At 43.0% G+C, this 27,260-nt stretch overlaps 1 protein-coding gene across 8 annotated transcripts in view; it reads left to right on the forward strand.

Annotated features, from left to right (window-relative positions):
* Positions 1-12,872, forward strand: part of ankfn1b (ankyrin repeat and fibronectin type III domain containing 1b) — a 147,615-nt gene extending 134,743 nt beyond the window's left edge. For all 8 annotated transcript variants that reach the window (XM_026178722.1, XM_026178723.1, XM_026178721.1 and 5 more), the window contains 12 exons: positions 1,945-2,052; positions 4,143-4,242; positions 4,770-4,902; positions 4,997-5,116; positions 5,215-5,430; positions 7,795-7,961; positions 8,089-8,239; positions 9,836-10,004; positions 10,140-10,306; positions 10,457-10,664; positions 10,801-11,525; positions 11,610-12,872. In XM_026178722.1, the coding sequence (XP_026034507.1) occupies positions 1,945-2,052; positions 4,143-4,242; positions 4,770-4,902; positions 4,997-5,116; positions 5,215-5,430; positions 7,795-7,961; positions 8,089-8,239; positions 9,836-10,004; positions 10,140-10,306; positions 10,457-10,664; positions 10,801-11,525; positions 11,610-11,918 (2,573 nt within the window). In that variant the 3' untranslated portion in view covers positions 11,919-12,872. The remainder of the gene's footprint in view (positions 1-1,944; positions 2,053-4,142; positions 4,243-4,769; positions 4,903-4,996; positions 5,117-5,214; positions 5,431-7,794; positions 7,962-8,088; positions 8,240-9,835; positions 10,005-10,139; positions 10,307-10,456; positions 10,665-10,800; positions 11,526-11,609) is intronic.
* Positions 12,873-27,260: the final 14,388 nt, after the last annotated feature.

Raw genomic sequence — 27,260 nt, forward strand, 5'->3', positions numbered from 1 at the left:
TTCTTCTCACTAGCCTCTGGTTATAAAAGCCAGTGAGCTTTCAAACACAAAATATGAAGTAGCTGACAACCCTAAAACTCAATTATATACCAGTTTAGTTTGTAATAATAATAATATGTCAGCTCATTTCTGCTAATTTTCTTACTAATTTTTCTTTTATGTTAAGCACATTCAGCTTATGTGTCCAATATAGACAAAATGGCCATTGCCATTCGAGCAGCTCAAGTAAGGTGGTACTATAAGCCAGGGGTGTCAAATGTAAGGCCTGGTGGTCAGAATCGGCCCAGCAACGGCTCCAATCCACCCCACTTGACAGCTTTGTAAAGTACGGAGAGCAGATATTTTTTGGGACTTTTACCTGTCTTTTTATAAGTTTTACAGGTTTTCCTGCTGATAAAGACCTCCCCCACAGCCATTCATACTACACTGATATAGTTGATTAATAGGTAAACAGTTAAATGACAGAAACATTCCTGTTTTTCAGTGTCCAAAATAGAATTTAAAAAAGACCATTTTCATAAATCAACAATAATTTTGTTTCATTAAAAAAACTTGCTGAACATTAATCTTTGTACCACGTTTCATGACAGTACAATTGACAGTTTTGCACTAATTTAAAAAAAAACAAACGTGAAATAAGATGTTAGCCTGAGTGGCATAGTGTTGGAGTGGTTACCATTTGGTGTTGCTATTATACTGTAGGCTTTTTTTTTCTCTCAGTGAAGTTTGCAAGTTCTTCGATTGCCTGAATAAGTTGCTGGTGGTTCTACCTTGCCTGTAGGTATATTGATTGTCTCTCCGTGTTAACCCTGAGATGGACTTATAAGCTGTCCAGGGAGCATCCAGCCTGCTTTTTGACCAGGCTTCAGCACCCTGTGACCCAACTGGGGTAAACAGTCAAGGTGATGAATGGACGGATGGAAGGAGGGACGGATAGATGGACTTAAAACCACATAATGTCGCCATAGGGCCATAAATATTTGTATAAATTTTGATCATGGTACAACTAAAAATGCTAAAAAAAAAAGCTAACTCTAGACCAATGTGTGTAAACGAACCAGTACCCTAATTTCGTCATGTTGGTTTCCGCTAAAAACACCTATTATGTATGAGCTTTGTGAGTCTTGATAAATATACACTCACTGGCCACTTTGTCAGTTACACCATGACATCCTTTTGGCTTCAGACCTGTCACATAGATTCAATAAGGAGCTGTAAGCATTTCTCAGAGATTTTGGTGACATGACAGCATCACGCAGTTGCTACAGCTGTCTCGGCTGTACACTCTTGATGCAAATCTTCAGTTCTACCACACCCAAAAGCTGCTCTATTGGACTGAGATCTGGAGACTGTGGAGGCCCTTTAAGTATAGCGAAATCATTGTCATGTTAAAGAATCTAGTTGATTTGAACTTAGTGACACAGCTGGAGACAGCTATCAGAAAATGAGTACCCTGTGGTCATAGAGGGATGGACATGGTCAGCAACAATAATCTGGTAGACTGTGGTGTTTAAAAGTTCAGTTGGTACTAAGATGCCCAAAGCGTGACAAGAAGATGTCTCCCACCCCATTACTCCAACAGCAGCATCATAACCCAAGGATAAAAGGCAGGTTGGATCCATGCTTTCAGAACTCAACGGACTGGGAAACATTTTTCAAATCTTCTCTGGGAATCATAGCTTCAATTTCTTGTTCTTAGTTGACAGGGGTGTTCTTCTGTCATCAAGATCCAGTGTATTGTTCAAACAGAGATGCTCTTCTGCATACATTGGTTGTAACAAGTGGTTATTTGAGTAACTGTTGCCTTCCTATTAGTTTGAACTTCAGCAGGTCGTCTACATGCCTAAATCCATAGATTTGCCACTACATGATTGGCTGATTAGATAATTGCAGTAACAAGTTGTTGTATAACAGTTTTTCTTTCTTTATTTCATCTCCCTGAAGGTTGGAGGGACATTGATGGCCGCGCTCCTCGTCAGAGAGGACAGAAGGAGTCACTGGACCAGCTACTTGGGCAGATAAAAGAAGCTCACCGCCACTGTGTCTGCCATGGTATCAACAACTTTTTGACCAATTCGAAGGGGCTGTTTTCCCCCAGAAAGACTAAAAACTAATATGAGAGCTTGAAGTATTTGAAGCCCAACCAAATTTCAAAGGTGTTTTAAACTTAACCTTAAGATCAGTGTTTAATACTGGCACGACTTCATGTTTCATGAGCATTCTTTTTCCTGCGCAAAGAAACACAACGATGCAGAGTTGAAATCACAGGTGTAACAGGTTGCTGTGTTTCATCTCAGCATGACAGACACTTTACAATCTCAGGCCGTACATATTAAGGTGACACGTCGCCTCAAAAATAATACCCTCCCGTCTGTCTCGGCAACCCCTCCCCATCCCTCACGAGTCTTTCCATGACTCAGCCGTTTCTCGGTTGAATACCTCTCCCTCTCTGGGACAAAATGCAGATCAGCTTCTCTCACACTCAAGCTGTTTATATCCCTAAACACTGCTGGCTGTAAGCTGGTCCCATAAGTGTCAAAACCTATCCACACTGCCTCTTTTTACATGACGGCAAACTGCACTTAGCCTTGAGCAAGTTGTCCCTCTTTTTCTCTCACACCCACACGCCCAAACACACTCACCCACTTACTATTGTCCACTGTGGCTAGACCATATTTGCAACAGGGCAAGATGCAATATAATAGCCGGTATTGAGTGGCTCTTGGTTCTTCAGACGGTGGCTGATTGAGTTTGAGAGTTCAGACACGGTAGTCGAGGTGGCGTGTCCTGGGGTCATGTTTGTTATTCCTGTAAGAGACAAGTCCCGGGCTGGAGTCTGGAGAGGGCATAAATTAACACTGACTACTGCTGCCTCCCCCTCTCGCCCCCTGCAGCCCACCAGTCGCCCTGTCTACTGTCCTCACATATATACACACACATAAAGATAGACAGGCTCACACACGGGTACGCGTGTACACGAGCAGACGCAAATATTCAAGTACATGCTCTCGCTTTCAACTCTTGACTCTCCTACATGTCCATGTACGCACCCCCCCGCCATCGCAGCCCGGCTCAAAGCCCACACCACCTTCTCCCTCTTGTCCAAACACTATTAATTAAACTGTGAAAGAAGTCTTGACTAACCCAGGCACCCCAGCAGTCAGCCCTTCTTGTCTCTCTTACTCAGTGTCAAAGAGCGACTGAGGCCTGGCAAGGCTGGAGCTGAACAGAGTCGCGAGTGGAGCGAAATTTGGGGAGGTGAGAAGGGTCGAATGGTGCTTTTTTTTCTGGTTACTACACCTCAACTCATCCACCTGAAGAGAAAATTAGTTCTTCTTGGGCCCTGAATGGGGAGGTTTATTGACTTTAAGTGGCTTGGGGCTGGAGTTACCTCACCTGTGGGGAGCTGGGCAGGGGGGGTCTGTAAAGGGTTTTGGGACTCATGGTTTCTAATGAGTGGGGAGGTGCGTTATCTCACCAACAAGCACCCTTACAAACGCACACATATAGATATGCATTCACCTCTCTCGCTCTGGCCTCCAACCCCCTCCTGGTCCACTAAAAATAAACACGTCCCCACAGACTTGACTGACCTCCCCTGTAGGTGAGCGGCGAAGGCTTAAGACACATACAGACGTACACACACACAAATTACGACAGCTCCTTGACTCTGCGCGTATGGCTGTTGCTCGAGGCTTGCCATGCTCCAGCAGCTATAGCGTGTACAGGTAAACACACACAGACACACACACATGTACACACAGCTCCTCTGGGACCTGAGAGTAAGCAGTTCCCTTTAGGCCCATACTCTGCTGCTGGCAGCCAGCTTGACTGTCAAATGGTACCGCACCACTGGAGAGCATGTCAAGAAATATTCCACTCTGACCGCGATGTTGGATGTGTCAGGTTTGTTGTCAGTTAGGTAACTCTGGTAACAGCCTGCCACTGGGCTTAGTTAGGACAGGAGTAGACACCAGTTTAGAGAGAAAACCAGTCAGAGTCACGGCTCTATTGTGTCTGGTATGCTATTTGTGATTTTAAGCATCAAGGGCATTGGAATAGTTATTCAGGTAATCTGACTCTGTTGTTGCTATGGAATTAGCTTAATCCTTTCTGTTTTTTTCCTGTGTTTTTTCACACAGAGCAATGCAAAGCTCCACCACAAAGCAGGAAGCACTCAGTGTCCAAGAGCCTGCGGCACCTTTTCCAGCCCACCAACAAATTTGTCAAAAGTTTGAAAAGGTAGAAGAGAGTTTATCCTTGAACCGTGGCGTAAAAATTAGAGCACTCCATGTCCTAGGCTTTTAACTATATGTTTAACAAATCTGGTGTGTAATTTGTCATTTTATTTTTACACTCTCCCGCCAGATTTTTAGTTCAGGTTTATTTATATAGCACCAAATCACCGCAACAGTCACCTCAAGGTCCTTTATACTGCAAGGTAAACACCCTAGAGTAATAGAGAGAAAATCCCAACAATCAAACTACCTACTATGAGCAAGCACTTGGTGACAGGGATAAGGAAAACCCCCTTTTAACAGGAAGAAACCTCCGGCAGAACCAGGCTCAGGGAGGGGCGGCCGTCTGCTCTGACCATTTATAGGGTTGAGGGGAGGAAGACAGGATAAAAGACACGCTGTGGAAGATACCTTTTTACGATGTACATTTACATAAAACAGCAAAGTACTGATTCTAGTGTTTTTTGACATTTAAACATTCAGAGCTGTATTAAATACTCATACATACAATTTTTCTGCGTTTCCTTCCAGAGGTCTCTATCTGGCGTCCATATTCTACAGAGACGACAACGTGTTGGTGACTCCAGAGGAGCAGATTCCTATTGTGGAGATTGAAGATTCGTATTCAAGCTCACTGATGCAGGACTTTCTATGGTTTACTAAGGTGCATGGACCACAGTTTAACTTGACAGTCACATATCTATGCATTTGCACAAATGATTACAATGCCCCTTATTATGATTCCTATCCCGCAACAGGTGTCCTATCTATGGGAGGAAATTTCGTGGCTGCAGCAGTGCCTCGGTCCTTCCCAGACGTCGTGTTCATGCACTCTGCAGACTCGCCTCAAGATGCTGCAGGCCGTCTCCCATCTACAGGTAGTCTAATAGTTTTATGAGTAAATTATGGCGGCTGTGATCATATGAGCTCAGTGTGAAACATTTTAGGAAATATTATCTGATGTTTTTTTTATCAGGGAGCACTGGGAACCCAGGATCTTGGTCAGGTATATTTTGAGCCGATCAAAGACAAGCATGGTAACGCCCTGTTGGTGCTGCTGAAGGACATGAATGCGTCTCCCAACCTTGACGGGGTACGCTGGACGCAGCTTTGTAAACTGCAGCTCCAACGAAAATCTATATCATCCCCCGAAGAGCCCACTGCGCTGGACATGCTCCTCATCACACTTCATGTGAGTCCGGCAGGTCTTAAGATATTACTGTGTAATTGTAACATGTAATTGGCTCGCACAGAAATATAAAAAAAAAAAAATCAACAAGCGGTTTTCAAACAGAAACCAAAACTCAGAAATAACACAAAACCATGGGACCATGACAGCAGGCATCTTTGTAGACAGTATCTGCATGTGAATGTGCAGAATCGGGACATACAAGATGAAATTTTACACAATCTTACCTCTCATGTCAGTGTGTTGTGTGTTGTCCAGATATCCACTCTCTTCAAAACAAGCTGATTGGCTCCCATATTGTAGAGAAGTGGGCTGGCAGTGATTAGGAGTTACCTCAGTTTTGTACATTGGGCTATTTTTTGCTTTTGTTTTGGTCAAAGAACGCTTCCACAGCAGTTTATGTTGCATTTATGTTACCCGAGGATGTGGCCAGATCAAAGCACGTCGAATAAAGGGCTTTGTCGACAACAAAATGCCCCGAAACATGTATTTAGTGGAATCGCTGAGGCTCTCATTCACAGAAAACCAAACACAGCCTGACAGACATGAGGCACCGAGGCAGGAACAATAGGACTTTAAATTGAAATCTGCTTCCAATTACAAGTTCTGTTTGTGCAGACACCCTTTATTTAGACAAACATTAATCACCGTGACTCTGCTCTTCCATTTGTCACTGTCATTATTAGGCCATTCAGCATACTGAGCAGACTTGTCATCAGATTAATTAAAATGCCAAACGTCAGGTCAATCTGTGACAGCTCAACATGTAAACGTAACCATCTTGAAGTCGCTTCACGTTTTAAAGCCGCTTATTCAGCAAGTAGCAGTTTAAACTTTCAGCATGTTGGAGACGATGATGATCTAACCGTGTAACTGTTGTTATTTAGTGTTATATAACTAATTCAGTGTGGATGTTTAGTTCAGCAAAAAAAACCAACCAAAAAACAATCTGGAAGTAAACCACAAGTTGATTTTGTCTATATAACCTAGTAAACCTGATGCCATTGTTGCAATGCTGTTTGGCCTCTAAAGCACACTGGTTTTGTCCTGTGGTTCCAAAACAATAGCGAAGATTCCCTTTGGCAAAACCACAGCTCACTGAAATATTTGTTTTGTGGCCAGTTATGAACAAATTATATGATGAAATGCGAAAAAATGTGCTGATGGGCTATTCTGCAGGACTGACTTCCACTTTAAACACGCTGGAACAACATGAAAAGCATCCAAGACTAACTGAACAGCGAAACATAAAAACAGGACTACTGAATGAGAGGATGCTTACGGAGAAAAAATTAAAAGCACAGCCATCATGTAATTCACCCCGTTCAACACTTACTTTCATAGAGTTAAAAATTACTTCTATAAAGAAAAAGGTACTGAATTCCACAGTTTTAGTTCAGTTTGGGTGGAAATTCCACCATACAATGCTGCTATTTTTACCCCCTGCATACCTTTAGGTCATGCAGTGTGACAACAGTGTTACGGCCATGCTACTTTTGGAACAGGAACAGTCCAGAGTCTGGTAGAGGTTTTTTTCCAGTTGCAGAGCACCAAATCACAGAGATGAACTGATGATGATTTATCCTAGCACTGTCAGTGAACATAAGTGGACACCAGACACTGAAGGTAAAAATGGTGTTTAGCCATAACATGTGCCTGGTTCTTTTTTGCTCTAAAAACAAAACCACAGCTTATACGTAGTTTGGCCGACCATTTGAGTTTGTAAACAGCTAACAGTAACACCGGACTGATTAAATACATTTGGTACCTTAATTGTGGCAGACTATGTCTAAAAATGTACTAAAATACAAAACTCACTGATGCATATTCCCAGCAGGGAGGTCAAGTAAAGACTGGCCAGTTCTAGTCAATGCTAGTTGACAGAAGTTAGAAGATACACATTTAATGGCAAATGGCTTGATAATGATTGCTATCAGCTTGTCATGAGGAAGGAAGTCAAGTGCTAAGCTCTGGTTGATGAGGCCATTACCTCATTTCCCATTAAAGAACTGAGGAGAACCATTGAGGAGAATGGAGCTCAAGAAGGATGTGGCTGGTCAGAGCTTGCCAGCTAACTTTGTCTTAGATGGCCCACTCAGGCGAGGTATACAGCTGAAGGATGTTATGCCAGTTACATTGAAATACCAGCTGAAGATGTGGAAGGATTCCCAAAACAGTGAGCATTTGGGCTACCTTGCCCACAAGGCTATCACGAATACGCCCCTTAGTCTAGTTTCTTTTAATAAAAGACATGCAGACTGCATTACGTCTTAAATTTACTCTGTATTTCCATCTTGTGTATGTTTGTTTTAGTGGTATTAAAATGCAATGAAAAGTCTTAAGGGACACCCTGTCTGCTGTTTCTAGGAGAAGCTGGCGTACCACAGGCGTAGCAGGAAGCTTTTGTCTCCAGGCTTATATCTGGGCTACCTGAAGTTGTGTACATCGGTGGAGCAGATAAGAGCACTGGTGCCCCAGAAACTCCCCAACGTGCTCTGTCATACCAAAATTCGAGACAACAGCAATGTGTCCAGGTTGGGATCACGCATTACCTAATGTGTAATTGAATTGCAGTCCTGCTGGTTAGGCTGATAAATTTCAAAAGCAAGAACTAAACTAAACTAGCAAAACAATAAAGGAGTTGTTTCTGTGATATTCCAGAGAGGAGTGGCAGTGGCTTCAGGCCCTCAGCTCTCTGGAGGAGTCACTGGAAATGGACCATGATGTACAGAGTGCTCCCCATCGCCTCCTACAGGACCTGCGTAATGCCATCAAGGACCTGATAGCTCACATCAACATTCCTGGCAATCAGGTCAGAACAAGACAACTGTATCTATTTAGTGAGTGAGTCCACAATTTGTTTAGTAAAAGTGATTTTGACTGATGCGTAGAACCTGGGGGAAGCATACAGCGAGTCAGGCAGCAGCAGAAGCAGAAAGCTCTTTAAAATGACTCCAGTGGAAATTGAGGCAGCGCTGGTTAGACCACTAATTCTACATGATTTCTCTAAAAGAACATGGTTTGAATTCCTGCACAATGGCAGTCATTGTCCATTTGACTTTTCCCACCAACTGTTCAAATGGAGGAGCGCCAGCACCATAAACTTCACTGCTATTAAAAGTTACATGACTATGAAGATAAATATGCACTGTGTTGATACATACACACTGTCACAATCTTGAGCCGCCTCCTATTTCTTTGTATTTTGCTAGAAAAATGGAACATTGAATGACACTCAAAGCTCTTCTTTGCATTTTGGCTACTTTTTGTTCCATTCTGTCAAGATGACCCCACACATCACCAGACACATCACTGGTTTATCCCTTTACTTTGGTGATTTTTTTTTAATGCTTGAATGATCCACAAGTCAGTGTTAAGTGGCTTAACAAACAAAACAAAATTCCTCTGAAAATGGTCAGGACTAAAAATGAGTGAAAAAGCAGCCAATGTCCAAAAAATGTTTGAAAGACCTTCAGGAAGCTTGAAGGACTATTGCTCAAAGTCTTTTATTTAACTGTTATAAGAATGAAGAACTGGAGACTTAAAGGTATGAATCACTCATGTAGGGAAATCTTTGTAAATCAGTTTAAAGTGTAAGTGTAAGAGTGTGATAAGGTAACCCCCAATGAGGTCGCTTTTTGTTATACAAGGTTTTTTATTGGTTCCTAATTCTGCTATTAAAATACTGAAACGTATAAAATTGATTTAAATAGCACTCTATGATCCATACTCTGTAAATCTTAATAAACTTGGGCTCAATTACTTGATCTTTACTGTGTTTATCAAAGGAAAGTAGAAATGACTCTTAGAATATCAACCAATTATTACAACCTCCCAGTTGTAGGATTTCTTTAAGATACAGAGAGAATCTAATTGGATGAGGGTACAGCGACCTTGAATATTGACCTCCAGAACCAACACAGCAAAGTGTTTACCCCCAACGGGTTGTGGCAGATAGCTATCCCTGAACGTGGTTCTGCCGGAGGTTTCTTCTTGTTAAAAGGGAGTTTTTCTTTCCCACTGTCGCCAAAATGCTTGCTCATATGGGGTCCTATGATTGTTGGGTTTCTCTGTAATATCATAGGGTTTACTTTACAATATTAAGCACTTAAGGCAACTGTTATGTAAATAGAACCGAACTGCATTGAACATTTTGCCAAATTTAATTTTCTGTCCGTGAGACTTAATGTTCACAGACAGGATGTCAAACAACCTGAAAACAATTCCTCTGCCACAAAGTTCTTGTACACAAACAACACTGCATATATATTCAAATGAAAGCTTAAGATTTAAATATAAATATCTGTATTATGTCACATTTTTACAGTCCTAAAGGACTTCAACTAAGCGTACATCGATACCTGTGGAGCCAGAGACCCACAGAGATCACCTGTCTCTTTGTGTTTAGGCACAGGACTTCCGTATCTACAGCCAGGAAGTGTTGGAGTTTGGGGAGAAAGTGTGTTTCCTCCTCCTCCTGCCACCTTCAGATGAAGTCTGCACGGCTCCCGGTCAGAATAATCCATACTCCCCGCGCTCCGGCTTCCTCACACTGCCGCTGCAGATCTTTGAATTGGGTTAGTTTATAAAATTTTATGCAGTATTATATAAAAGAAATATTTGAAAAACTGCTGTTACTATATGTGTTTCTCTATTTCAGAAGATTTTATATTTCTGCTTTTGGGTCTTATTGGATTTCTTTTCTTCCTCAGTGCACTTTAATGCCTATTGCCCCAGTTTCATCGGCCAGTACTGCAGGGTGTCCGCCTTGCTGGAGCTGGAGTCCCTCATGTCTCAGCAGGCACTACGGGAGGCCTTCTCTGAAGCTGAGCTCCTCGTTGCCAAGAAGAAACACCAACAAGTTCAGGAACACATGCAGGTATGACGTACTGTCAGCATGTCAGCTATTTGTGATTTATCCGAGCCTGTAGCATAGTCTAGGTGTAAATATCCCATTATGATGGACAATCCCAGAGTAGCACAGTATTAGACGTCACTGTAACTTATGATCTTAATAACTTTCCCAAAGCAAATGGAGGAGGTGTGGCGGGATGTGAGATGGATTATGGATGCCTTGCAGTACGCCCGCTACAAGCAGCCGACAGGAGGCATCTCTGTAAGCTGGATAATTGACTTCTCTAAAGAGGTGATGCCTGACAAGCCTCCCTCTACCTCATCTCAGCCAGACTTCATGCCCTCTCCTATGCCTTCACCCGAACGATGCCGTAAGCACTCAGGTCAGAAAGACGTCTGATTCGTGTGGTTCCAAAAGATATTTTTTGTACATGAGCAATTTTTTTTATACCAGAAAATGTGATATTGTGGAATTATTGTACTCATTTATAAATTTCTTTCTTTTCTTGCACCCTTTAGATTTTGCTGGACTCTCAGATGAGGAAGGCTCCTCTGAAGTTTTCCTCACTACCGACAGTGACTATGACTCCAGTCGTGCCCAGAGCCCCCGAGAGCTGGACCTGTTGCCCCCTTCACCTCTCTCGTCCTCTGCGCCCCTGGAGCCCCGTGGTTTCCTGCGCATCGACGGGGGCGGCTCAGGAGGAGGAATGCATCTCAGCGGGGGTGGACGTGGAGGGGGAGCTCTGCGGGATTCCACACCAGACGTCCTCCAAGCATCAGAGCCGCAGCACGGGAGGGAAGGAGAGAGGTGTGGAGGAGGTGGAGGCTTTCGATGTGGAGGAGAAAGGCGAAGGGGGGCTCCGGAGCTGTTTGACAGTGACTTCATCTTGCCCAGCAGGCAGATTGAGCTTTTGCACATCACAGAGAAGAGGCAGGCCTTCTGCGTGAGGACCAGCAGTCTGGAGTTCCCTTCCGCCCACCAGCAGCCTTACTCCTACCACACTACTTGCCCTTCACCTTCCACCTCACCGCAGCGAAGATGGCACCGGCCCTCATCAGTAGACCGCTGCTGTTCCGCTGAGCGCTGCCTGTCACGGCTTCCGCCGGCACGCACGTTATCAGAAGACAGCGGCACTCAGAGACTCGCCTCACCATCACCTGCTGCTCTCAGGAAAGGCTGTCATGCCACACTCAGAGTCTACCCGCAGTACCGCACAGGTCTGCCAAAGGAGACCAGCGTCAAGGTATTGATTCATTTTCCAGGGATTTTCACTCAGAGCGCCTTGTGTTTGTTTTGGCAAACGCTAATATCTCCTCCTACATTTCAGCTTTGTGTAACTCCAGGCACATCCGCACGGGAGATGGTCCAGCTGGTGGTGCAGGAGATGAACGTCGTGTCCCGGCGCATGATGGGAAGCAGTGAAAACGGTGACGAACAGGAGCAGTGTGTTTACTACAGTCCTGAACAGCTGAAGCACTTCGGCCTCGTGCTGGTTGTGGACGACAGAGAGAAGTGGTTACAGGACGACTTCTGTCCCCTGGAGCTTCAAAACCCCTGGCTGAGGGGCAAACTGTGTGTTCGTATTAAGGAGTATTCGCCACTAGCCCTCAAACACAGCCGGGCCACCACAGTGTGATACTTCCCAGAAGTGAGAGGGGCAAATCTTAAGAGTTCACCCCGTGCCGAGATTCTGTTTTGATAAACGTACTGAACTGTCACGCTGTCTGCAGGCTCCTAAACTCTACAATTTTTTCCCTCTCACTGTGTTGATACTGTCTTCGGCTGCAGCTATATCATGTTGTCATATTTTCTGCTGTGTTCTGGTTATCTGAAATGCTACTCCGAGAATCTGTTTCCATGAAATCTGTTCTCCCATACGTAGAACCTTTCTTTTTTTGTTGATGAACATCAGAGACCCTCATATGGACACCAAATGAACAATAACAGTAGAACAAAGAGAAACTATTTTTTTTGTGCTGTCAGAAGTCATTGGGTAAAAGATTGTGATGCTGAGCGAGATTAATGGAGCGTCTCTTTGACTTTTGGCGTGATTGAGGCCAGCAGATAGAGCCGAGCGAGCTGCCAAAATGACATGGGCAGCATCAGCGCCTCCCAGCCACACGCGGACACGGCTTTTCCTATGAACCCTCTTATTGTGCTGTCGGCTCCAGCCGTCCGGCCCCATGTTCCCAGGATGTGGGCTCTGGACTTAGCCCAGGAGGCAGGAAGGAAGGGGAGAAGTACAGAGGTGGCTGGCGTCTCTGCTCGGGGATGCAATGGACCCGACGATTTGGCCCGTCAACTTGTCACTCAACTGCTCTTGGCCACTGTACTGTCTAGCAGCAAGCAGCCAAGGAATTGAGAGCATGATAGAGAGTGAGAGTGAGGGGAAAAAAAGAGTGAATAGGAAGGAGAGTGGAGGTTACATCACATAAACCCCAGCACTAACTCCGGTGCTCCTTTTCTCCCTTTTGCAGCAACAAGTCTGCTGTGTAGTAGACTTAGTCACAGTGTAGCTAACCGATATGATCATCTTGTGGAGAAACACAAAATAAAACCAGCTGATTTGGGTTTTCAAAACAGAGAAAAAACAAGCAATACTTTTTACTCTCTCCTTTTTTTTTGTTATTCTAATTGATGGAGAAAAAAAAGCATGCAAACCTTCCAGATTTGTGCCGAGTACATTTCAAGTACTGTAGTCATGCTGTGCTCAGAGTTAACTAGTTCAGTGTTTTGTTGTGTTTGATTCAGTGGTGTTCCCAGATGCAACAGAAAACGGTGCACTTCAGTCTAGAACAAGTTATCCCAAAGGGTTGTTAAGAGGCCCACCATTTGTAAGATGCACACTACACAGTATATCCCAAACCATGTCTGACTCTGCTTTAAACTGTGTTACACATGAAACGACTCCAGCAAAGGGACTCGTTTGTTTTTTTTTACATTTCTACAAAGCGAGACTCATGGCCAACTGATCGAGCCATTCGTATTTGTATTAATAGGAGGCTTTAAGGTTATGTGTTGGTCCTACACACAGTTTATCAGACCACCATCTGCATGTTGTTGCAGTTTCCTGTCACCAGGGGGCAGTGTCAAAAATCTGTGGAACACCTGGTCCACGGACTACTCATAGACAGTATAAAAGATGGAAACAGCTACCATAACATCACATTTTAACCTCAAAGACCACTCTACTCAAATTGAGCACTTTTTTACTTTACTTACTATACTTTTTATTAAATCATTCACCCAGTAACACACACATTTATACAGTACTATTATTCAGTGCCTAAGCACTAAAATTCACATGCACGCTCACACTCTGATGTATTAATCGAGGGAAACTTGGAGTTCAGTATTTTGCCCAAAAATGCTTCTCCATGCAGACTGCAGGAGCTGGAGATCGCGCGACGAGTTTTGTCTCCTGCCACCATTGCCATGGGTCTGCCACCAGGTGTGATTGGTGACTGCTAAGCACTCGTCAATAAAAAGTCCATCGCCAATAAACATACCCTGGGTATATTCATTTCTGAAACACCGTACCACCAAGATTTACAAAATGAACTCTAACCAAAATCAGTGACTGAGACCATAAAGTCAGCTGGAAAGTGTTTACAGAGGTCAAGTCAAGTCAGAGAGTTGTCCCAGACTCCTCTATGGGACCAGAAGTCTTTTTGCAACCACAGGTAACACCCCCTGGTGGCAGTTAGAAAGAATGAAGGTTTAAAGGACTTTATCTTAGTTTTACTTATTAATACCAGAAACTACCTCCATCTTTTATGCTGTCTATAAGACTACTCCATCAGCTTGGTACACCAGCCAGTTTTGGGTAAGACTGACACTATAACCTATGAAGAGCTGAAATGAAATAGAGTGCCCACTTTTCAGCTGCTCAGTATTCACTCTATATCCCCATTGGGCTGTACACTGTTGGGTTTTAGAGGATAGCACACTCTGGTGGACTGCATAAGCTGCATGCCCAAAATTCTTCACTCTGCGTAGCCAAATACCTACGCAAATGGATACAGACACGGGACCATGAATTCTGCATTGAACAGCTGCTCTCAACTTAATTCAAGCGTATAGTGGTATTCCCATCTGTTCTTGCACTGTAATTCTGGTTGATCAGGTACAATCTCCCACAAAATTTGCGTAACACTTTGTGGGACTACATCACGCAACACCAATTGGGTCTTCAGCTAGCCAACACAAGGTAGCTTGGTAGTCACATCATGGAGTCATAGACTAATGTTACAATATTGAGATCAGACCCAGGTCTGCAACCACTTGGAGTCAGTCGCCATCTTTGATGATGTCAAAGATGTAAAATTGCAATAAGATAAAGTCATTAGGAATCTATACGGAATCTATTAGTAACAACACAGTGATTTACTGCGATAAATTGACAAAATTCGCATATCTGTTACATGTAGATGCACAAAAATTCTAATTAAACAGAAATTAACATCAGCTACTCCCATTCAGAGTTCAGCCAGAATCTCATAGACAAAAAGAAAAAATCAGATTCCTTCACAAACAATAATGTTGTTGATGCTGGTTGGCAATTCAACTACAAAATGACACACGTGCTTGGTGACGCGTCACAGGCAAATTGCACTCACTGACTGACTCGCATTGATGACAACGCATTGATGGTCTGTCTTTGTTTATAAATTACATGCCAGCTAGTTGCAAACCTTTGACAATCTGTATGAGAGTGACTACAGTGAGTCTGAGTCAGACACCAACTGTTTGGAGACAAGTTGCCTCCACCAGGTGACCAGGTGTGCAACCTAGCCTGCAATCAAGCATTGTCACTGCAAACAAAAACAAAAAAAAAGAAAACAATCAGCACAATCACTCGGTAGCCACTGATTTTTTTTTTTTTATTTACAAGGAGGTTACCATCCTATTTTTACTCTAGTGTGACTGAATCACGCTGCACATAAGACAACTTTGACATCAAAAGTAAATTTGGGTTTGGCAAAGCGCTCAGTTAAATAAAACAACTGATGCCAAGCGCACATTCTTGCTCTCGGTCTTGCAGTTAAAAAGTAATGGCTGGCTTGTTATGACTTATACTCGTGCACATAGCAAAGCTGTTGACTCACTGGTTTTTGAAGATGCCCACATCAGAAACATTTTCACATCTCAGTTAAATTTAAAAAATCATCTGCTTCACTCAGCTTACTGTATAACTTCTAATACTGGCTTCTGCTGTATGTTGGTAAACTGCACCAAAGAAGCAGTTCAAGTATGGGAATTTGTATATTGTTGCTTTGACTGTAATTACAACTTGTGGCCACAGAGGTCACTGTTGCCTATCCTTGGCAAATGTTACATAATGTTCTTAAATCTACTCTACCTCCAAAATATAACATCAAAAATATTCCTTCAAACTTCTTATCAATCAGAACTTAAAAGCCAGAATGGAGATTTCTTCATTCTAAATTATACATTACAATTTCAGCCTTATTTCCTGTAGAAAGCGTTTGGGACTTTGAGAATCCCATACAGGTACAAAACACCATCTCTTCTTCTTTTTTTTTAAATTATAATTCCATTTGTTGTAACTCGGAGATGCTACCAGCAATAATGCTAGCAATCTTGCTATACATAAAGCTCCATCGAGAAATTCCCCACGACACATAAATTGTCTCAGCAAAGGCAATTCTCATGGAGACCTGTATTTTTCTTATTAACCCCTATTCATTCTTAATGAATTGGGCCTCTTACCAATCTACACTTTCTTCTTTTTTTTTTAGATAAACTACTGAAACACTTGAAAGACAGCAGTCTGTGCATAGTTTACAGTATCTCATTCTAACAGGAAGTTTTTCCCCCCTCTCAGCTATTTTCAGCCTATGATAAATAGGTTTCCTCTTCTAAAATGTCAGCCAAGCTCAGCAACGTCTTACCGTCACAGTGACCTGCAGAATTTTCAAATGTAGCACCAGAAAGGTCCAAAGGAGGAGAGTTTGATGAAGTCGGTGGACCTGGCCTCAGTTACTGTAGCATTCCAGGTTCACAAGATGCCATTGAAGCTTTCACAGAGGGAGCCAACAGTGGTGTCTTTCAAAGTGTTTACAGACTCAACTTACTTTCCGTACTCCTTTTGTTTACTTGTAACTACTGTATAAAGATGTCTTAAGACAAACTGTTGTTCTAATAAGTTGTAATTGGTTTTACTGATGGCTTGAACTCTTGTGTTAGCGCCTAGATGTCTTCTTTATTCGAACTGTTTAAAGCCGTTTTTACGAGGGCCATCTGCAAAAACAAATCACACAGCCAGAAACTGAACTATGTATATAGACGAACGAGACCAGTGTGGATGAATGTACTGTATCGGCCCTAAATGTGAAAGTAAATGTAAGACGGGTTATCATAACAGAGGTCAAAGATCAGAGAAGTAGCAGGCTGGTTGTTGTTTTTCTTTCTTTCTTTTCAGAAAAAATTCCCTTTCCAGTCCAAAAAAAAAAAAAAAAAAGAGTTAGGCACCATGTTTACAAGGAGTTGGCAGATGCATCAGGCAAAGTCATGAAGGAGACATCACGTCACTTTTTTAAAATCTATTTTTATTGAACAATAAATGAATATTACAAAATGAAAGCCTCGGTTGTTTTTGTGGTTTCTTCTCTTGTTATTGCCGCACACAAGTGTAGGAAGCCTCTGACCTTCATGTGTGTCCCACTGAGCAATAACAACTTCTTTTATGTGATATTACCTTTTTACACTTCCTGTTTCACAGATTGTCCACTCTACAAATGAACTGCACTAGTTTGTGAAAGCTGAAAACTCTGTCAGCGTCACTGACATTTTTAGCTAGAAGGACCAAGCAAGCTTGTATTTCAATTGTGTGTAGATCTGATTCTGTGGGGCTTATTCTTTTAGTTTGAAGTTTCAGCCACATGCATGATACATTCCCAAAAGCCATTCATTCATCTGATATGAATGAGGGTGACAAATAGAGGGCTCTTGTTGCTATATTGAAATGACCTCACCGTTCTTTGCCACCCAGTTGATGAAAACTGAATGGTGGGCAGCTGCACTCTGAATCTTAGCCTATAAGTGGAGAGGGAAGAGCCATATAAGGCAAACAGAGTAAACTCTCCATGGATGAACACTCATATATTATATAATCCAAATTCAAGCGCAAGCATCACGTTTTGAATTAAATTAAAACAAATCCAGCGACAGATATGTCTTTTATGAAAAAGAAGTATTCTCTGTGAAGAAAGACTGTAAGAAAAATTCATTCGGCTGCCCTAGAGAAGATTCACAAATTTCATACACCCATTTACAAGCATAAGCTTTATAGTAGTGATGCATTTCAGAATAGATGTCCCCTGTAACAATAGCATTTCCTGATGGGAGCCAACTACACCCTAGTACAAGACAGGAACAGTAACACCTCAAGAAACATGGCTAAAGTGCTGTTTTGGGCTCCAAATTTCCAGTTTGATTGAACGACCAAGAGTTGTGCAAGAGGACCAATCCACCAAGGGTCTACCCCACAACCAATAGGAACCAAAGGATTGTACGACAGAGCAGTGGTAGATAATGGGAACTAGAAATGTTGGGAAGGTGGATTTAATGTGTTCTTAAAGTCTGTCAAATGCCACTCAAATGTTGAGTCAGAAATCAAGGTCCTTAAGTAGGTCCTTAACCCATCAAGTATCTGCTCCTTCGTGCAAGAAGGAACAGGATGAGCCCTGCCAGAGCTACGAAATGATCTCTGCCACTGGTGTGAATGCCTCTGACCAAGCAATCAGAAACAGACTTCATGATGGGTACCTGAGCACCTGACATCCTCTAGTGGGCCCTGTGCTCACTGCCTTGCACTGTGGACCCTAATTGGCATTTGCCATAGAATTGGCAGGTCCACTGGACCTGTGCCTTTACAGATGAGAACAGGTTCACGCTGAGCATGTGACAAACATGAAAGTGTCTTGGGAAGCCGTGGAGAATTATGTGTCCTGCAACATCATTCACAATGGGTTTGTTGTTGGGTCAGTGAGGCATATCCATGGAGGATGCACAGGCCCCTACAGGCAACTGCAACCTGACTGCCATTATGTATCAGGTTGAAATTCTTGTACCCATTGTCAGCCCCTATATAATGGTGCAGTGGGTCCTGGGTTCCTCCTGGTGCACAATAATGCACTTTTACCAAATGCATCCCGGCCGCATTTGGTAAAAGTATACAGGCCTGGAGGATAAAGGAATTGATACCACTGACTGCCCCCCATGTCTGCCTGATCTATCTATCTATCTATCTATCTATCTATCTATCTATCTATCTATCTATCTATCTATCTATCTATCTATCTATCTATCTATCTATCTATCTATCTATCTATCTATCTATCTATCTATCTATCTATCTATCTATCTATCTATCTATCTATCTATCTATCTATCTATCTATCTAAACCTTAAAGCCCATCTGCATGGCAGTAAAATATGCATTTATACATGCACACTGATTAATCTTGTGTGTTTTCATACAGTGTATTAATATGTGCAGCTGAACCGTGGTTGAATTCTGGCTGGCCAGGCTGCTTTCAGCAGGCTCAAATCACAGCACTCCCTTGCTAACGCCATGTGTTTTTTCAGCCCTTGAGCAAATAAAATGCTGCATGCTTTGCTGTCAACAGATCCTACAAACACTAATGTGGAGATGGACGCACAAACCCACACCGATGCACAACACACACAGAGCAAAGACTCAGGAATCTTGAGATGTGTAGATGTGTAACTGTGCATGTATGTGCATGTATGTAGCAGATTTACACTATATTATGACAAATCCATACACACTTTCCCAAGCACTTTATTACACCTATATCGTGCTATAATTCACCCTTGCCAGCACGCTACGCCTTTAAGAGCAGCCCCTTACCGTTTATTGACAGTAACTTAAGAATTGTGCTGGAATTCTGACACCTCCTAATTTTAAACCTTCTGACTCCAGGAAGACACGAGCTAAATATAACCCCTGGCGTATATCTGAATAACTACAAAAAAACCCAAACATTCCAAAAACACCTTGAATAGTGCCTATTCATGCTCATAAAAGAGACTGAATGTGCAATGCGCTCAGCACAGGCCCAGTGACTCATCAAAATATAAGCATCCACATGTGGCGATGTGAAGCTATGTATCTAGGGGGAATCATTTGATAGGTGATTTCATCAGCACTTTAGCTGGCACAGAAGTAGGACTCTGTTAAGCTTGTGTACTGGAAGTTGAAGAGTTCAAACAGCTAATTGCATGTGAGTCCCTGCTCCTGTTCTGTGCGGCTAAAAGAGGTCCACCTAAAAAACAGCATCCAGTGTATTTTGATGGTGTGCAGACTGTGGACTTTAATCTGCTCTGACTCTTAACCCATCCTGAGGTCGTTGGGGATTAAGCTTGGACTACACCTCAGCCTGACAACTACACATAAACACGCAGGCTTTACATGAAGTACAAGTGGGCGTACCAGTCCAACAAGTCAGTTAATTTCTCACTGTCTGCAAATGTGACATTGAATATATACAAAAGTGTCTGAGCTTGAAAATAATAGAAATTCTAACTGCAAGTATTTGAAATGCACGCTGCTGCACTGGCATCCGTCTTTCATCTTCATGTTCCTTTTCTACCCCGACTGATAAATGGTAAATGGTAAATGGCCGGCATTTGTATAGCGCTTTTCTAGTCCATGATCACCTGTTCCACCCTCCACCCCCACCCCTTTTCACCCTTTCCCTCATCCACAACCACCCCCTGCCATGCCCTGCCTACCACCAGCTGATTTCAGCCCGGCACTTACTGGCAGATCAGCAGTGGCATATATGCGTGTGCATGATGCCATGTGTGTGTGTTCTTGTGTTGTGTATGCGTGCAGTGGGTGGGAAAAGTGAAGCCTACTACTGCATCATTCATTTCTCTCCCTCCCTCCCTCCCTCCCCAGGGCCCATAAACCTTTAAAGCACCTATAAAACACTTGGCGAGGCCTTTTTGAAGTTTTTATGAAGATCTGGCTTTATTGTTCCCAAGAGATGAGCCCCGCTCCGCTGGCGCCTCGGAGCTTTTTGGAAGTGCCAGTGAATTCGGGGGGGGGGGGGGGGGGGGCTGGGTGGTAGCAGAGGAGGGAGTCCCAGGAAAAGAAGGGCTGGGAACAGGGATGGGCATTGCGGAGCCTGCCCGCTGTGCATATGTGTGTGTGTGCTTGTGTGTCAGGGAGGCAGATGAGCTACACAGGCATTGTGAACAGCAGTGGTGACAACTTTATCTTGAGGTATTGAGTCGGGATAGATTTTAGATTTAAGACACATCAGATCAAACACGCATTAAGAAAGCTTTAATAAAAGCATGTGCGTGTGTGCATGTGTTGCAGCATGTGCGTGCCTGTGCATGGCAGACGATGGGGCCAGCAGGTTGCGTTCTTGTTGTTTGAAGTGGGGCTCTGTTGTTCTCATAGAGTTAAATGAATGGAGCCGGACCCCCCTCCATCTGTCTGATCCAGCGGCACCGGCCCTCCCTCCCAAATCCCTGCTCCGACGCCCGACGCACTGGCCCCCTCAAAGGAACAGTTGGCAAACGGACGGCCCATTAAACAGGCAAGGGCGACGGGCCCTCACCTCTAAGCAGCACTTGTACGAGCCGAAAGTGTGTCTGACAAAGGCAGAGATAGAGAGAGAGTGCAGGGAAAGGAGAGAATAGCAAAGAATTTGTGTGTGCACATTTTGTGTTTTTTTTAACCTCCGAAGTGTCACTGCAGGATTGCGTACGTGTGTGTGTGTGTGTGTGTGTGTGTGTGTGTGTGTGTGTGTGTGTGTGTGTGTGTGTGTGTGTGTGTGTGTGTGTGTGTCAGTCACAAGTCAGTGGCCATGACATTAGGCATGCAGGTGGCTTTGATTGAGCTCACTGCAGCTCTCGGTGTCACAAAGGTTTGTATTCTCTCCTTTTAACAAAGTCATGACAGGAGAATATCTTATTTTCTTCTTATGCTCTCAGACATCTGACTCCAATTCAGTTCTTTCTCTACAAAGAAAAAGTTGTAATTGTGTTAACACCGTTTTCAAGGAGCTTGAAATGATAAACAATTTCCCATATTAACCACGGATTGTAGATGGAATATGGATGTATCCACCACAAATGTCACTAACTTATTTTTAGGCTGAGCTGTCATCTGTATAGATACATCACACAGACACAAACATCCTAATTAGTGCTAATTAAAAAACACATGCAGTTTCACTGACCCAAAACTGCAGCACAAACTCTGTGGACAGGCCAAACAAACAAACAAACAAAAAAACAAAAAACACGTATTTTTTAGTTGAGTTCAGCAAAATTGCTCCAAATGGCACCAAAATCATGAGAAGTCCAGTTCAGTGATTACAGCTAGCTATTTTGTCTAATTTTGCTACTTTAAGCATAAATAACTGTAAGCCTTAATTATATTTTGAAGGAATGGATGGATTATCATCATCTGGTTGTAAATATGTTTAAATTTGGGCGTTTTTAACACTGGAGTCTATGGGACTGACTCATTTTTTAGAGCCAGTCTCAAGTGGACATTTAAGGAACTGCAGTTTTTTTTTAGCACTTTGCTCAGATTCAGTTTTCAGTCCAGGAGACTGCTCATCAAGTAGTGGTTATTATTGTAATTACTTGGTCATTAACTAGTTAACTAGTTAATAATATGGCTACATTAAAGGAAAAAGGGTCACATCTTAATATAAAACTTCCGGTCACACGAGAAGAAGAAAAAAAGAAAATTCATTAAGCATTCACCCTCAGTCATTAACTGCACAGACCTGAAGCAATTTGTTTGTCTTCCAAGCGTTCGTCTCCCTGGGGAAAATAACAGCTTAGGTTTTCTCCGAGTTGCCAGAAGGTTGGTACGAGGAAAGCCAACACTGTGGACAGAAACAAAAAGAAATGCAGACACTGGTGAGAGCAGGAAGGGGCAGCAAAAGAATCTGTCAAGACGTATTCTGTGCTCCGTTCAAAACCCTATGTCTGGACCTGAAAGCAATATATTTCCTATCAGTCTTGGTTACTGAAAAAAGAAGGTCCGCAGAATTAAAGATATATCGAAAGGTATCTCAGAGTAAAAGAAAGAAAGAAAGAAAGAAAGAAAGAAAGAAAGAAAGAAAGAAAGAAAGAAAGAAAGAAAGAAAGAAAGAAAGAAAGAAAGAAAGAAAGAGTAAATATTAGGATTTAGAAGCAAGAACAATCCTTGAACTCTACAGTGAGTTAATCTTTGACTCTCCAAACATTTGTTCTGGTGGCACCCAATGACCCAAAAACTTACTAAAACTTTTTAGATTGGCGTTCCTTTAATTTGTAGCCCGTTTGTGCATCCATATTGACCACCTCTCCAGCCGCCTTTGTGCAAAGGATGATGTCATGCTTTCTGAAAACACAGGGTGGGGGAGTGGTGGGTTGTCAAGGGGGTTTAGGGGGGGGATTCCTTTGGTCCTTTCAAGTTTGCGGGGGAGCATTGGGCTGCTGCAGGATAGACAGTATGAGGGCAAGAGGCTCAACGTTGCCACCCCTCTGATTCCACCCCACCCCAGCAAGCAGTCACATTAGGCACGCTCCGGCCATGCCATCAAAGGCCCAGCTCACACACTCACCAACGCGCTTGCATCTGTACGCACACACACACACAAACGCATGCCTGCAAGCAGTTGCTTTTAAACTGCATGCACGGAGCCACAGACACAAGTCAAATGAGCATGTTCGCACTCGGCCTGAAACCGAACGCGTGCCTAAAAATAACAACACACATGTATATACGCACAAAAGACACACACACTCGCATACTAGCAGATCAAACATGCACACACTTCAATCATGCTTTCTCCCCACTCCCACCCCGGCTGTGTTATTGTTTTGAAAATATGATTGCGGTGACGGATGGGGTGGGGAGAGGAGAGGGCTCTGGCAAGGGGCGAGTGGCAGGGCCCCTCTATTGTCTCTGACCAGTGTGAGCCTGTGTCCATAGCTATAGAAACTGGGGCCACACTGGGAAGGCATGCTTTCATCTCCACCACAGGCTCACCGCTGGCAATAAGGGGTCAAATAAATCCCCCTGGATGCAGTGTGTATGCGTTTGGGAAGGGGGTTTGGAAAGGGGGGGCGCAAATATGCACACACACACTCTGAAAATGTTTACCTGAGCTATCTGCCATTCACACTTAGACACATTGTGGTTTCTGGAGATGCGTCAACTTTAATTTTTGTGCTTGTGTGTGTGTGTGTGTGTGTGTTTTCCCCCCGCCTTCCACAGTGATTAAAGAATCGCATTTCAAAAGCATCAAAGAATCAGCATTTTTAGACATTTAAGCGGTTTCAAATGTTTCCACTGCAAACTGTCACTGACACGTTTTTTGATTCAACGTTCAAAGGAATAAAATGACTTCCCGTGGAATGTCACCTCTGAGCACTTTCATCTCCTTTTTTGTCCGATGCCTGGCACGAAACCCTCGTCTCACCACAACAGAGGCAGCCTTGGGTTAATGCGCACTAACCACGCAGCACATGTAACACAGCATCACGATGTTGATCATTAGGATTTGCGATGTCTTGTGACATTCCTCGTCACTGACGCGGTTGCTGGAACACACAGACTGTACACGCAAACAAAGACACGCACAATTTACAGACGGCCTCTCCGACACGCTTCTTTGGGTGCTGTTATCAGTACGCTCACGCAAAAATAATAGAGCTGTGCGGCACGCACCTCCATCTCAGCTTCACTTCAAGGCCTGGTTGAGAACCAGAACCTTACATTAATGTCAACCGACCAAACATTAAACAAAAAGCTGATATTCACCTCTATTCCAGTCTATAATCTGTGCTATACATGTAAAACCAGCTCCGCAAATTTCCAACAAAAAACTAAAACCTCTCGGCCTAATGTTGGAACAAACAGTAGAAGCACATATGATTTGCAGATGACGCCTTCAAATTATCCAACATGACTTCATTTTCACATCTAAATAACCGACTTTTATTCAAGCAACCCTTAAAGTAGAAATGTAGGCTGACTCCAAGAGAGCAGCAAGTTAGAAATGGCTGACAGTGACACCACCATGGACACTGTGTCAGGTAATAGTGACTGGAGCTGACCGATTGCTGGTTTCTTTGCCTTTCTAACATGCTCCAAGCAATAAGCATGCAGTCCACAAAAATAAAAACCGTCAGTGCTCATTAAAAATAAATACAATTAATTTCTGATACGTGGACAGAGAAGCAGCATTGCTCTTATCACCTGTGTGAGCGAGGAGGAGAGGAGAAGAGAGGAAAGGAGAGGTCAGCAGCACCACCACCACATGCCACAGACAGACTGACGATACTTCTACTGGGCTCCATGCCGGAGACCTGGCTGTAATTACACCACGCACGCACGCACACTCACACATACACACACATTCACGATGCACACGCTGTTAACAGACAGACGCTGAGAGGTGCCCGGCTCCTGAATTCTGTCTCGCTCTCTCTCTGTCTCATTACACTTTTACGTTCACAATTACATCCTCCATCGAACACCTTAACAGTCTCAGAATTATACTGGCAAGAAGCTTGAGAAAAGCAGCATTAGACAGATACCTGTGTGTTATATCAACTGCAAATTTAAAAACGTAGGTTGTTTCAAGTAGTGGATGAACTGCAGGGCCTAGTATATGAAAAGCAAGGACTATTTTGAGGTACAAATCATGCAAACATAAAATAGTTCCACTTTAAGGTTAAGGAATTTAGTTAGTTTATAACTAAAGTTTGTAAAACTTAACTACAGCTTATAATCGTTTTGTTTTTTTTAAAGGAAATGCTGGACAGGACTACTAAAGAATGGTACTTGGGTCGCTCAGGCCCAGTGTTTAGTCCGTTTTACTTGAACCCTGGTTTGTTTCTCCCCCTGGTGCGGTTCACTTGTGCAGATGTGAACACAGTAATCACACTAGGGTGCAGACCAGTAAACAACTGCACAGATACACTTTAAATGAGTTGGTCTCGGTCCTGTTTGTGATGAACTACAGAGTGGTTCACGTATGGTGTGAACCCTAAAAAACGTCCACGTATGTTTGTATTCTGGGATGCAGTAAGGTACTATGTGCAAAATTGTGCAAAGGTCTGTGCAGGCCAGCAACTTGCCGTGAAATTAATTCTCTGTGTTCTCCAGTAGTGCAGAACCCAGTACCTTATTCCTGTATTTACCTTTGTCACTCTCACCCCACACACATCTGGCCAATGAGCGGACTAAACATTCTCACGTGGTTTGTAGTGGCAGGTTTTGGTTTGCTTGGAGTTCACTTGTATTTTTTTCTGTGTGAAAAGAAACCAAATCATGGAGAAAGGCTACAAGTTTACAAACTCATCAATTGATTCAAACCACAGTAAACGGAGTAAATTTTCCTTTCACGTTCCTCTGACATCTTTCTCTTTTGCTAACACATTGTAGCCTTTTTCACTCAAAATGTGTTTATACACCTCTTTGCATTTAATCATTAATTATTATTATATCTGGCTCTCTTCCACAGCATGTCTTTTGTCCTGTCTTCCTTCTCCAACCGGTCGCAGCAGATGGCCGCCCCTCCCTGAGCCTGGTTTGCTGGAGGTTTCTTCCTGTTAAAAGGGAGTTCTTCCTTCCCACTGTCACCAAAGCGCTTCCTCATAGGGGTCGTATGATTCTTGGGGTTTTCTCTGTTGTATTATTGTAGGGTTTATACAATATAAAGCTCCCTGATGTGACTGTTGTTGTGATTTGGTGCTGTGTAAATAAAACTGAATTGAATTGAGTAGGTGTGAAAACGGCCATGTGGTTCCTACTTCCTGTAAAAGGGAACTTCCCACTGTTTCCAAGTGCATGATCATAGACAATTGCCTGAACGTTGAGGTTTCTTTCTATTATTATAGGGTCTTAACATTACTATATAAAATGAATTGACCTCTACGATAATATTTTATACTTCGATATTAAATTCCTGTAATACAAATGAATATTAGCACATGAATTACAAGGTATGAAGTCATTTGAATCTAATTCTCTGGAAAAAATAGACTGATGTGGCCTTCAACTCATCCCAAAGATATTTATGGGTTTGAGATCAGCGCTCTGCACATGCCACGACGTTCTTCTTTGCCAAAATTGTTGAAGTCACTGTTTGCTGTGGCACTTTGAATTTAAGGGTGTCTTGATCTGGACATGTAATAAAGAGTAGACTTAAACAAGCATGACCTGTCATCAGGCCAAATTCAAGTTTAAGTAAGGTCAGCAAGGTTATTGGCACAACTGCGGTCCTGTTTGGCTATCAAGCAGACACCAGCACAGATCCATAGTATCCGTAGCTCTTTATGGATCTACTTTTTCTCCCTTTCTCTTTCCCTTCACGTCCCTCTGACTTGTGAAAGTTATTGGAGTGTAAATGCATTTAACAGCTTCTGCCTCCTGCTCAGTGTATGGAGGGAGATATCTTTTCTTCTGATTCCTCTTTCATAGTGAAACTAGTTTTAAGGTTAACTGAGCCAGAAAAGTGTGAGTTGAAGAATTAAAGAACAAGAATCTCACACCATTTTTACACTAACTTCAGTTCTAGCATGTTGATATAGAAAGTTTTTCCTACCTAAAGTCGGCTTCATTGCGTCAGTTTTTTAAATGATTTTTGTGGGAATCTGCTGTCTGTAGCTACTCCTTCACTAATGTTTATTTCAGCGGTCAGTCAATTAGGAAAAGATTCTTATTTACAGTGAAAGGTGGGTGGGGTGGATCTTGAATCCTTGATTAAGACATTAAGAGTGTTTCGGCTTTAGCTCTAATGAGGTCGAAGTGAATTTTACTGATGTGCTGTTCTTCTACCACACCAATTTAATATCTCATAACTCTGGCACTTCGTTACTCTCACTTTTCATGCCTACCTGCCTCTCTCAAGCCTAATTCTGTTCCCCCCTAAGGTGACAGAAAAAGGGCAGACGCTCCTGT

The sequence above is a fragment of the Astatotilapia calliptera genome, chromosome 8 (assembly GCF_900246225.1).
Source record: "Astatotilapia calliptera chromosome 8, fAstCal1.2, whole genome shotgun sequence".
NCBI lineage: Eukaryota > Metazoa > Chordata > Actinopteri > Cichliformes > Cichlidae > Astatotilapia > Astatotilapia calliptera.